General features: G+C 37.3%; 1 protein-coding gene across 16 annotated transcripts in view; it reads right to left on the bottom strand.

Annotated features, from left to right (window-relative positions):
• The window catches only part of ROBO2 (roundabout guidance receptor 2), a 1,099,771-nt gene that overhangs the window by 903,130 nt on the left and 184,256 nt on the right, over window positions 1–12,385 (bottom strand). For 4 of the 16 annotated variants that reach the window (XM_071809800.1, XM_071809817.1, XM_071809793.1 and 1 more), the window contains exon 1: window positions 11,624–12,181. The exons of 2 other annotated variants lie outside the window; for them this stretch is intronic. In XM_071809800.1, coding sequence (XP_071665901.1) covers window positions 11,624–11,747 — 124 coding nt within the window. In that variant the 5' untranslated portion in view covers window positions 11,748–12,181. Of the gene's footprint in view, window positions 1–11,623; window positions 12,186–12,385 lie in introns of those variants that run through there. 10 more of the 16 variants (XM_071809777.1, XM_071809787.1, XM_071809796.1 and 7 more) reach the window with 4 other exon arrangements.

Below are 12,385 nucleotides of genomic sequence, written 5' to 3'. Positions count from 1 at the left end.
CTTATCTCTGTCTAGCCATTATTTGTTTTCACTTTTTTCAATGCAAGTTCATAGAAAAAATATAAATCCTATTAGACAAGACAAAAATCTATATCAATCAATACAAATGGCAACTCCTTTGCATTTTGAGCAAGTTAACTGGCAGTTCTTGCTGCACCTTTAACATTATTATAAAAGTGCTATCTACAGGGTTTTTGTAAACTAACAGGATGATTTACTAAAGGATGACAAGCCGCTTATTAGCAGTTGTGTGGATTGGTACAAATTCATGCTGCAAACTGAGCAACGAAAAGGACCAATCTTCAAGCTGGTCATCAGTCTATGCGCTATCTACATGTGCAGAGGAATTAATCAGAAATGTTCAGAGAAAGCTTTCCACTTCCAGCCGCTGCTCATACCATAATGCAAAATTAGAACCCAACATAACATTATACACATGCATGCACCCATATAAAATAATTTAAAGATAATAAAATAACATAAGCCCAAATCACCATGTCTGTGGAAGAGGGTGGTCACAGAATGTCAGTAGAGGATTCTTCAAATTATTTTTCTTTCTAAACGCATAGCAAAATTTCACCCTTTTCACCCTGTGTTGACTGCCTACAGCTTTTCTGGTGAACAATGAATGATATAGATCATCTTGTGATCTTTCCCAATACACAAAGACAATGTAAGTGCCATGAAACATATCAGTCACTGCTGTATTTCTGCTGAAGAGATTATGAACAGATACATTTAGAGCTAGCAACTGCCCTTGCCATGAATCAAAAATGTGTACTGCTAAACTGATTTAGGGCTTCAAACTACATTATCTGTAAAATGAAATTACCATGTTCATTGTTTGGAAAGGGAATTGAAAAGACCAATACAGATCAAGCAAATTTGCATGCATAATACACTATATTATTCTGTGTTCTCAATGCATCTCACTTTCTCTACATGAACTGTACTTTTTTAGAGCACATGGCAAGCTTTTGTAATGTTGCTTTTGTTTAAACTAGGCTTTAAGCAAGTTTATGAAGTAGCTATAAACACCAGAGAATACATAAAAGACAATGCATCGTTTGTAATTTGAAAGGTACAAATCCCCATTCTGTGTTCCTTTCAGATTAAAGAGCAATAAAATACCATGAAAGGGCAGCAAAAAGGAAATTAGTCAAGATTCAGAGCCATATTTTCCAAAGAATATAAATTAAACAAAGCATGATGCCAGGAACAGAAATGTTTCTATACATTCCTCATGGTCTGCAATATTGTATCTATCTCTACAGGAGTAACTCTAGGTAATGCCTCTTCATAGTAGTATTTTTGTATATAAATACAGTGAAAAGGCTATTAAAGCTGATTGAAATAAATTAAGAATTCTATTATAAATAACCTCTGTAGATAACCATTTTAAAAGGTCTTTTAAGAATGAAGGTTGAATGTAATGACTGAAGAACAGGCTATCCCTGCATCTTTTAAGGGTATAAAGGAAACACAGGTCTTTTTAAAATGAACAGACCACTGAGAAGCAGAAGAAACTGTGAACTGAACATGAAGATCAAAGAAGGAGAAGATGAAAGACAGCATAACCAACATGCATGTGTAAAAATGTTGGTCACTGGTGCCTAGGAAGTGTTCCTAAGGTTCCTAAGACAACTCAGGGAGTGAAATTCTGTTAATCTGGATTTTTAAATATGACATATGCTAGGCTGTTGTAGAAAGACTAAAGCAAGACCATATTAAACAGAGAATTTCTCCTCTTCAAAATAATACTACCTATGCATTAACAAATTATTAACAAAAAAAAAAAAAAAGAAGTAGAGACAGTAGATGTTCCTCCTAAAGCACAAAGAGGTTGAAATTAAGTTCTACGTAAATATTATCTGAGAGACCTCTTTTCTCAGCGTGCAAAGAACAGTGGCTCTGCCTTGGTAAACTGTGAAGTGTCTGTCTTCACCCGTTGTGTCATGAGGCTCCACCAGCAATTTGAGGGAAGTTAACTTCCTAACTCGACTGCAAATCTGTTCTTCAACTCCCATAACACTCTTTTACTTCAAAATAGACAATTCAACAGCATTAATGAATTAATTGAGGTTGATTTCTTTATTTCTCCTCTTATTTTTCTTTTGCTGCTCTTCAACATTTGAAAGTTGAAGAAGTTTCCAACTCAAAAACAACAAAAAAGGAAACAAAATTTCTGCAAAGCACAGAGTCATTCTTCATTTTTGCAGAGCGACTACCAACAGCAAAAACATTAATCACATTTCAAGACTGTCACATTTTGAAAGCAGAAACCAAAAAGTCTGCCAGTAGAGAAAATAAAAATTGAAAACATGAACACTGACTGTTGTTCAGATTTTTAATGAACTCTTTACCCTTCACCATGCTCGATAATCTTAAATTATTTTAAGTATGCATTAGTTCTTTTTTGATTTAACATGTATTACTAATATGTTTTATTATATCTTTGAAATGACTTTACACATAAACTGAAACTATTATGAATTTCTTGACACCAGAATAGACAGTAACTCATTAAAACATGTTCTTTCTTAGTGTATCAACCCTTAACAAGTCTATGGATAATCAAATGGATGATAACAATAGCTCATTTAGATCCATTGCAGAATGACGGACAGCAAATAAAGACTGCAGACAAATTGTCAGGCTTTACCAGAGTCATCAGCACTTTAAAACCACCTTAACTAGAGTTAACTTCTCTACATCTGTAGGAACTGCATCAGTGTCACAGTTTTCCCTCTGTCTTCATCAGCTCAGGACTTTCCCATGTTCTCATTTTCAGATCAGACTTTCCCCAGTCGCCTAGATCTGTTATTAGGAAAGTATTACCTGGTGAGAACTGTCATGATTCATTATCAAATAGATGATATTACAGCTAATACTCAAAGTAGATTCTCCTCTCATTTAAAGTGGCATAATTCTATAAATCTCAATGGCATTATGCTTGCCTATAACAAGTGCAAGACAGATGATGAGAACGCCAACACATACTACAACACAGAAGTTCTTCTCAAGCAAGTACAAGAAATAAGATACAGTCTTACATTTGAAGATGAATTAACCAGGGGCATTCTCCAAGGGCTTCTGTGTAGCATGCTAATTTTTAAATCAGAAGCAGTAGATTTGGTATACCAACTGCTTTCCAGAAGAAAGGCTGAATGTAATGACTGAAGAATAGGCTATCCCTGCATCTTTTAAGGGTATAAAGGAACCGCAGAACAGTACCTGTAGTTTCTCAAAGTAAGTACTAATTACACTAAGTATAACAATGGCATGCAAATTTCCAACATGTCAGTAAGATTTTAAAATATAACTGAAGGATGTTTTTTTAAAATCCTCAACCTAAAACTTGTTTATTGTCTTTATCTGGATGTGCCTGACATGGGCTTTCACTCATCCACTTCTGCAATACCTTTTCCTAATACTTTTAAGGACCCTTTACTGGAGAAGAAATTTAGTGACATGCTTAAATTGCCTGAAAGCTGACTCTCAGATTTTCTGTAATTGAGCAGAGTAAATTCCTTTAAGCTCTCTAAAAAGTATTTTCTCCACTTTTCAGAATAATTTTGTGGCTTTTTCTCTTTCCCTCCAATTTTTCTGTATCAAATATTGCACACTCTTCCATTTCATCTCTCGATAAGGCAGTATGAAAGGAGTAAACAATTTGCTCCTTTATTCCTATTTACGGAGCTAAGGAACCTTTTTGTGTGTTTTCCACTGTCAGTACCTTGAACCTATAGCTAGGTTAAACTACCAAGCCAGAGGCAGCAATCTCAGGTAAAATGGTAAATCTCTAATTTTCTCTCTCTAAACTTTCAAAACTGACAAAGAAACTTTTAAAGAACACAAAAAGTCTAGCCATCAGAAAGTTAATTGTTAACTAAAATGACATGAGGTTTTAACATGAGCAATGTCATTTGTACTTTTCCAGCATAATGCATGGGAAAGACAGTGAAGAATAAGAGTTTGCTGCTTGTCTACACCACTGTCAACATGCCTGAGCTTGGAATCACAGCAGGAATTGTAGCAGTAAAGTCCCATCACAAATTACACCAGCACAGAAATTGCACACTTGCCCATGCCTGAAAGCAAACGGGGAGGCTGCAAGGACAGTTGCTATTCAGAGACCACAAGAGCCCAGATGAAAGAGAAGCTATACACTTACTCATATCAAAACATTGGATATTTTTTTTGAAGGCTGAGAATCCTTATCTCTGGAGGCAGCTTCTGCTGAATCATCAGCATCTCTGGAAACAAAACTGGATTTTGCCCCTCTCTTGTTTTTTCAGTTACTTCATTTAAGTTTTCTTACGCAAGGAAACACAATAATAAAAAACACAAGTTTTGAGGGACAACCTTAAAAAAAATAATTTTTTTTTGATGTTTCGGAATTACTGTGGTTCACTTCTCTGTGCAGTTCACATATGCAACAATGTATTTGTTTTATTAATCAGCTACAGTAAGAGGATGAACTTTCAAAAGTAGTAGGATGAAATCAGTGGTAGGATGAGAGCTAACATGATACAATTTAGCCAAGAACAAGATTTTATGATTCAGATATAAATGACTGAAAAACTAATTTCTATTGATGGTGTTGTCATTATTGAAAAACAGCTCTAAAACGTCAAAAGCAATTGTTGGCAATTTGAGTATCATTTACCGAAGCTAAGTCGTCTGTAAAAACGTCACGTATCCCACTCCCCAATTTTTAATGTAATAAACAGAGAAGTTTTCATGAAGGTATTCAGTAGTGGTAATGTATTCCAAGTCCTCTTAAGATCATGTTTTCAAGTTAAAAATCAATAGTGTTTAACTGATGAACATCATTGTCTTTCAAAACTGCTAGAAATATAAAGCAAAAATAATTTTTTGTCAGACACTCTGGATGTGTTTAAGCCTGTTCATCATTTGGAGTCTCTGATCTGTGCTCTTTCAACACTAACATGAGTTCATTTTATTTGTGGACCTAAGTAAGAGGGTTTGCTTGTGCTTGCTAGATTTCTAATGTCAATGGTACTTTATGGTGGTTTCAAAATCTGTTTTAAGAGAAATAAATGCAAATAACCAAAGGAGAGAGACGTGTATGCATGGAGGATATGGGGAGGGCGGGAGGCGAACTGTATTTAAATATTCCTTCTGTTCTATAACTATTTGATCAACATACTTTTTAATATGATAGCAAACATTTCAAGCAAGGCTACAAGTACAGGATGTGGACATAGGATTCAAAGCAAGGTGCCACTTTATTAAATCTTTTTTTTCTTTTTCTTCTGGTTAACCCAGAGCTGCAGGCTGAAGTTATCCAGCTTGAAGTGGCCTAAATCAAGCCATGATCAGAACCTCTTGTCTTGTGACCATAGCCTTCTTGTGTGCTAGGTGCCACTGTGACCTGAAAGTGGGCAAATTAAGGGATTCCATCAGCTAAATGAATGCTGTGCTCTCTTTTATATAGCTAATTGCGAGCTGCACCAGCTCCTTGAGTAGGGGTCCCAGCAGATGTGCACAGGCACTGGTGGAGGTGGTAGTGAAGGAAGACCTTGCAGCCAGGACTAGCTGAGGTTGAAGACGACCATGGAAACGTGGCTTAGGCTGATCTCATCTGCCAAAGGATGGCAGTCATGTCTTAATAATGGTTGGAAACACTCTTCTAACTTCCAGCCTACATTTATTTCTTACTGGTTTTTTTTATTTCTTTTGTTTTGTTGTTTGTTATTTTTGGAGTAACGTGGTCTGTTCTTAAGCAAATGTTGTATCTTCCCCACATTTACTCCCTCATGACTGAAGCAACCCCACCATTTTCCCTCCCACCTGGGAAGGAAACTCTTACAAACTTAGTTTTCCATTGCCCTTGTCTTTGCCTTCTCTGCATGTATGAGTTTGAATACACACTACCAGGCTTCTGTATGGCATTGCAGATGTCTTCAATGAGATAAAAAATAGACAAGCAAAGTACATACATTCCAAGAAAATACGTATGGGAAGTTTCACCCACCAGCAGAGTCCTGAATTCAGACTTCACATTGAAGAAGGTGATATAAAATACAGTGCAAAAAAAATGCTTGTTATTGTGGGATAGGACCTAAATCTAGACTTTAAAGAAAACAGAAGACTGAACAAAAATCAGTTAATTTCACAGTCACTCAGTATACAAATAAATATTCTTTTCCCTTTCAAGTATATTCAAAACAAAACTATTAGAACATCTTAAGTACATTGAGTCACATATTGTGTGTAGTCACACACTTTAAATACTTGCAGGCAGACTAAAACTGCAGATCCATACTTAGAGTCCTCAGTTTATAAAGTTAGGTTTTCAGATCCTTATCTATGCACAAGCCACTTCTTCAAATTATCAATCTTCCTCTGAAGTTATGAAAAACTGTGAATTATCATTACTACTCAAAATCAGGTTGCTTCTATTAAATGTAGGGAAATAATTTAAGGACCCTGAGCTTGAAACTTTTGACCAGCATTTCATTAGCTTTTTTCAGTGTAGAAGTATATAACAGCATGTTAAATGTCTCGTGATTTAGGAAATACTGTTAATTGTACATTATAATGTATTCACAGAAATAATTCATGCACTTTAGCCTTGAAATTCTATAAAATAAATTACTTACATTATGTAAATGGCAAACTATGAAAAGTGTTACCCTCAAAATCACATAAACTACACAATCAATCATACCAGTACAACTGAGTGTGCTTTCCAAGTGCTACAACCCAACCACTACATCAAAAGATCCACCTCATCACATCCAAACAGACCCTCCATGCCTCACAATAACTCACACTAATACCCAGGCTACCTGGGTCCATGAAAATGCCTCATCTCTACTTCCCCGCCTTCAAAGGTCACAGATTCCCTTCCTTTATGCTCAATACTCTGCAGCCATGAGGCAAATGAAAACAAGTTCCTCCTAGTTAAAAAAAAAAAAAAAAAAAAAAAAAAAGCTTTTTGAGTCTCCCTCCTGGGGAAGTGAATAGTATTGTTGAGTGGCTGCCAAGAAGACATCTAAATGTCTATAGCAATTCACAGTGCTCTTGATGTGTGGGCTTTTGTGACTGTGTAGAGAGTCTTCATTACAAATGCAGAAAATCTCAAGGCCCTCTTTTCACCAAACTCAGTGTGTATGCACCCAGAAGTTGTTCTGTATGCAAATGTCCGTGTGCCTGAGATGTCTGGGTGTCCAGAGCTCACCAGCCACCTAGTATCAGTCCAATAACATACCTCTAACTCTAGTACTCTAACAATTACTCTAATAATCTAATACCTCACCTCTAAATTTGGAAGGTCTCAGAGGTGGCTGCTTTCAGTATGGAAGGAAATGTACAGAAATTTTCTCTTCTGAGCTAATATTTGAATTATGTTTCTAAAAATGTTTGAACTAGAGTTAATGAATTATGTACATTCTATATAACACATGTGCTGATCAATCTGTAGGGAGACCAAATCTCATGCACACAGCTTTGTATCACCCTTACCAGTAACATCTAGCTGGCGACGTTCAAAATTTCTCATGCTGGTACCTTCTGCCGTAAAAATTATTAAACTGCCATAGAACTGAAGTTGGAACTGAAATATAAGGCTGGATTAACTTGCATAATAAACTTTGATTTAGTCATTAAAGAGATTATTGCTTCACTTTCATGTAGACAGAAAGGACAAGCATCACCCTCATCTAGTTCTGCGGGGTGTTGCACTGTGGTTGCATATTATTTTTATTTCTCCAATTTGATCTTAAATAAACCCCATCACACTTTAGTTCCAAAACCAGGAATTCTTCTGATAAAGCACAAGGGAGACATGAGTAAACAACCCTTTGGGGAAAAGGCATACTTAATTTGCATTTCCCAACCCCAGGTCTGGTCCTTTCCTTCTAAAACTTTTTAATCTCTGACTCCTGTCCCTGACCCTGGTAGCCTTTTCTTCCCCCAGGAAGTGTCGCTGGCACTATTGGCATATTTTTCTCTTATGCTGAGACTGTCTGTGATCCCTTACTGAGGTTCATCTCACCCTTGAGGACCACTCCACAGCAGCTCAGCTTGCAGCCTTTCAGCTGGGGTGGGTACTGACCCATCAGGTAGACCATGTGCTGTTACAGAGGTGACCAAATAAAGGGTCAGGCTCTTCAAAGCTATCTGACAGCCCAGGAGGGCACAGCTACCCCCACAGACAAAAGGGGTTGGCTTGCCCTTGTCAGTTCCTCACCAAGACCAAGGTCCCAGCAGCAAAAAGCCCTTCACCAACAACCCGTACAATGATGTTCCCTGGTCCCACTCACACTGGCTGGCCTTTGGTGCTTATCCAGTGTGACACACGACGCACATACCCAGTGGACATTTGAAATAGCCAAGAAATCTGGGAATGGGGATCACTGCCCCAGTTGTCCTTGGTCAAGAATTGCTATTATTATGCTATTAGCATGAGTCAAGTGCTGGGAAGGTTCCCAAGCATGACACAAATGGGCAGCATACTTCCCAGTCTCCCAATTCTCCTAGATGCTTCTGGACGGGCACAAAGCATATCCACGTGCACATGGATAGATACACTCAAAACTTACTTCCACCCTTGCCATGATATATGACAGAGTGAAAACACAGTGGAAACAAATTCAGGAGGGGATAGGCATTAGCAACGCTTGAAATCTGCTTTGCGACTTAAGGTATACTCAAAAGAGTATTTAATCTTCTTTTCCCAGCTTTTTGTTCTCCTTATTATAAATCCTTCTTAAAAACTTGAACCATGGTATGTTATTTTGGCTAAAATGGAAAAAGAAAATTCAGTTGATTCGTACTTCTAGGTTCTGCTTTTCAACTCCAGTTTGTCTTGATTATTAGTTTATAAATCCCAGTTTAAATCACATTTAGAGACTGCATTCCAATGAATTAGTCTGAAAAGTATTCTGGAGTGAAGACTGAAAAACATCTAGAAAATAAAATGGTATCTTTACAGTTCTCGAGGCCCATATATGAGAGTCATTTTGCTCCATGACACCTGACAGGGCAACTAAATCAGGAGGTGATTTCTACCCATAATTCGATTTATTTTAGTTGCGTGTTGGTGGCCATTTCTTAGAGTAAATTCCAAGTACAAAAATAGAAGCGAATACCGTTGTTTTTCTTATAAATAATACAGAGGACTACACAGCAAGACCACAGAAAATGTCTTCTCAGAGCTTGTATCTCCAGCAATGAAGTTTTTTTAATGATACCAAAAGAATTTCCAGGTTCACTAGCCTGCACTTAGACTGGTCGTGATCAGGGTCTATACAGACACAGCACTTTCCAAAGATGCCTATACTTCACAGCACTCTTTAAATAGGATTTAGACCAATCAGCTGTTGCTGTCCACCATGGAAACCAACCTCAGGAGAGCTATACTTCAAATCATATCATGTATTTCCGGATGTGTGCATCCAGCATCACTTTTCCCCTCTGAAAAATACCACTAGAAGTTAGTATACAGGGGTTTGGCTCTCCTGAACCTCTTAAAAACAAAAACAAACAAAAAATAATAATTTTTTAAAATCTTTGTTTTCATTTTGGGATACGCTTTCCAGCATGCTTCAGTGGAGAAGTTTGCATGCCAAAATTTCACCAAGTGACACCACAAATTCCATAAGTACACCAACAAAAAGAACTCAAATCATTATATATAAGCAAAAGCTGATCCTTAATCTTTAATGGAAAGGGAAGTGCATATATATTTTGGAGGTCAGAAAAACACAGACTACGTGACATTACAACATAGATTTTGACAAATCCTGAACTTGAAGCTTTCACTGGAAAGCATACATCATATCTTCAAGTGACACAACTCTCACAATAACATCTATGTATGAAAAAACTACTGTACAGTAGGTATGCCTGGGGTTTTGGATGATTCAGGAGGTGTGAGTAAACAAGACAAATTGCTTCTTAGTTGCCTTGAAACAGGTACCTTCCTTATGTTTTGTTTCAGCTGCAAAGAACACTTCTAAGAAAAGCAGAACCCCATACAAAGGTATTATTTTCTGCAGTGAGATTCAGGGTTTATTTTCTACCCATGATAAAAATTCTTCACTCTCTTTGCCTCTATTGAAGAGTAGGTAAGAGACTAAAGCAATACACTCCTCATTGACCAAATTTAATTGAAAACAGGAGAAAGAGAAAAAAAATTAAGAGCATTTTTTAAATCCTAGGAACTTGACAGTGAAATATATTCCTAACTTATATGCCTCTGAGAAGAGGTCATGCTGCCCAGAGTAAATAACAGCTTATAATTTGCAGTGAGGATACTTAGCAGCAGCACTGTGAGATACATGTGATAATGTGATTTACAGGACCAGGAAATAATTTTAAGATATACTGTGCCGCATTAACAGTCCAGGTTAAGTGTGTGCAGAAACTTTTCCCTGGAAGGTACAGTAAGTGGGAGATTTGTGATCTCTTTAAATGCAACAAAAGGAAACACAGATGAGGGAGGAAGGAGGAGCCTCCTGCTGAGATGTTGTGATAAATTATTAAAACTTCTTTTTAATGTTGATGCTAGTCTTTAACCTCAGATCACAATACTGACAGCAGAGAAGAACTGAAAGTGCTATTAAAGCTGTGATAAACACACCATGCTGTGGCAACACTTGTACGGAGGAAAAAAAAAAAAAAAAAAAAAAAATGAGAGAGAGAGAAAAAAATCCCGGGGCACCTTCAATCAGCATCATCAAGAAACAACCACATAGAAAATATCAAGCTATCTACAGTCCACAGTTCCGCAGTCCAAATATTTGTGAAACACCATTCATGCCCACCAAGCTATTTGATTATGAGACCTCGATAACCCATGTTTTCCATAAACAAATGTCATGCAAGGAAGCAAAACAAAGTGAACTTTATGAAAAGGTATGTTTAGTGAACTGTTCACAGCACATACAGGGTAAATCTTCTCAGCAGTTTTTAACAGAAGAGGAAAATGGATTGCTGCCTTCAAAAATCATAAGTGTTTTCTCAGCACAGCACTTTTTTCAATAAAGTTAATGCAATTTATCTTTATTAACACATCAACACTGACATAGCCAGTCAGCCAATTAGTGCTGCTGGCAGTGCATTTCACAACGTTCATGTACTCTAAAAAAATGTCTGTCTAGTCATTTTTACCACATGCACTAACAATTCTGCACTCAAAATAGGCTGCTTGCTTTCTCTCTTCCTTCTTTTTTTTTTCCAACGCTAAAACCCCGTATGAAGGGGGTACTATCTCTTGCAATAAAGCCACAAGAGTCCCAGAGTCTCCATAATAGAAAGAATAATCTGAATTCTCACAGTCAAAAAACACACAGGTTTCTAAATGGCATGCATTTATTTGTATAAAGGCCTTAAATGTTATTCCACTAATGATGCAGTGCAAAATAAAATTCCTGCAAGGAATATATGCCTTACAGAGCCAGTCAAGCAAACTAACAAGAAAACAAATTAAACTCCATGCTCCCTTTTCAGCATCCTATTGCAAGCCCACATGACAACCTGAAATCCAAGTCACTCAAAAGAGCATAGGTATTCTCCTTAGATCACCTTTAATACAGCTTTTTAGAGTCTTACCCAAACAATCATTACAAAACTTTTTCTTTCCACTTACCCCCCTTCCAGTGTTTGCCTTTGGTCCTGCTAAGCTTGCTCAGGGTTGGTCCAGAGAAGAGCAACATCAAAATAAAAAGAAGTTCAAGCATAGTGATTTTCCCCTGTTTCACTGATGATAACATTTCCACAAGTTATTTTCCAAAAAAAAAGAAAAAAAAATCTTTACGTCTTCTCCCTCACTTTCTGTTTGCTTAAGGAGGAGTGATTAATCATTGAAAAATCAGAGCAAGGAGTAGCTTTGCTCTCCTTAGATGCTGAAGTAATATCTCAATGATGTAGCCCTGAGGAAAGGCACATTTCTCACTGATCCGGTTTCTCCCACACAACATGCAGCCAGCACCACTGCTACTACAGCAGCTATAAAATAATTTCTGCTCCTCACTTTGGTTTCTGTGGGAATATATTCCTCAGCTTGCAGCGTGAGCTTGATTGAAAATGATAAAAACAGTAATGCTTGTGTCCAGCAGAAAAGAGAAAAGATGTCAGGATTGTGAAAAAGGATGAGAAGCAGTTGTACTGACAGCTTTAAGCCTGACTGTCTGATCCTAATAGCCGTGCAACCAACCAAATTGCTCTTTTAAGAGTAATAAGGCTTCAGTAAAAGCTGGTGTCACTGCCACTTGGGTAGGTAGTGCAGGGCTTGAAAATCACCAAGGAACCTGCTAGAGATAACGACTGCCACGGTCCCAGCTCCAAACGCAGAGGGCTGAGCAGAATACAGTATGCACAGAGAGCATTTAATCTCTATTGTGTGGAGGAG

The sequence above is a fragment of the Patagioenas fasciata genome, chromosome 1, assembly GCF_037038585.1.
Source record: "Patagioenas fasciata isolate bPatFas1 chromosome 1, bPatFas1.hap1, whole genome shotgun sequence".
Classification (NCBI taxonomy): Eukaryota; Metazoa; Chordata; class Aves; order Columbiformes; family Columbidae; genus Patagioenas; species Patagioenas fasciata.
The sequence above is the reverse complement of the archived record's forward strand: the minus strand, read 5'-3'. Positions and strand labels throughout refer to the sequence as shown.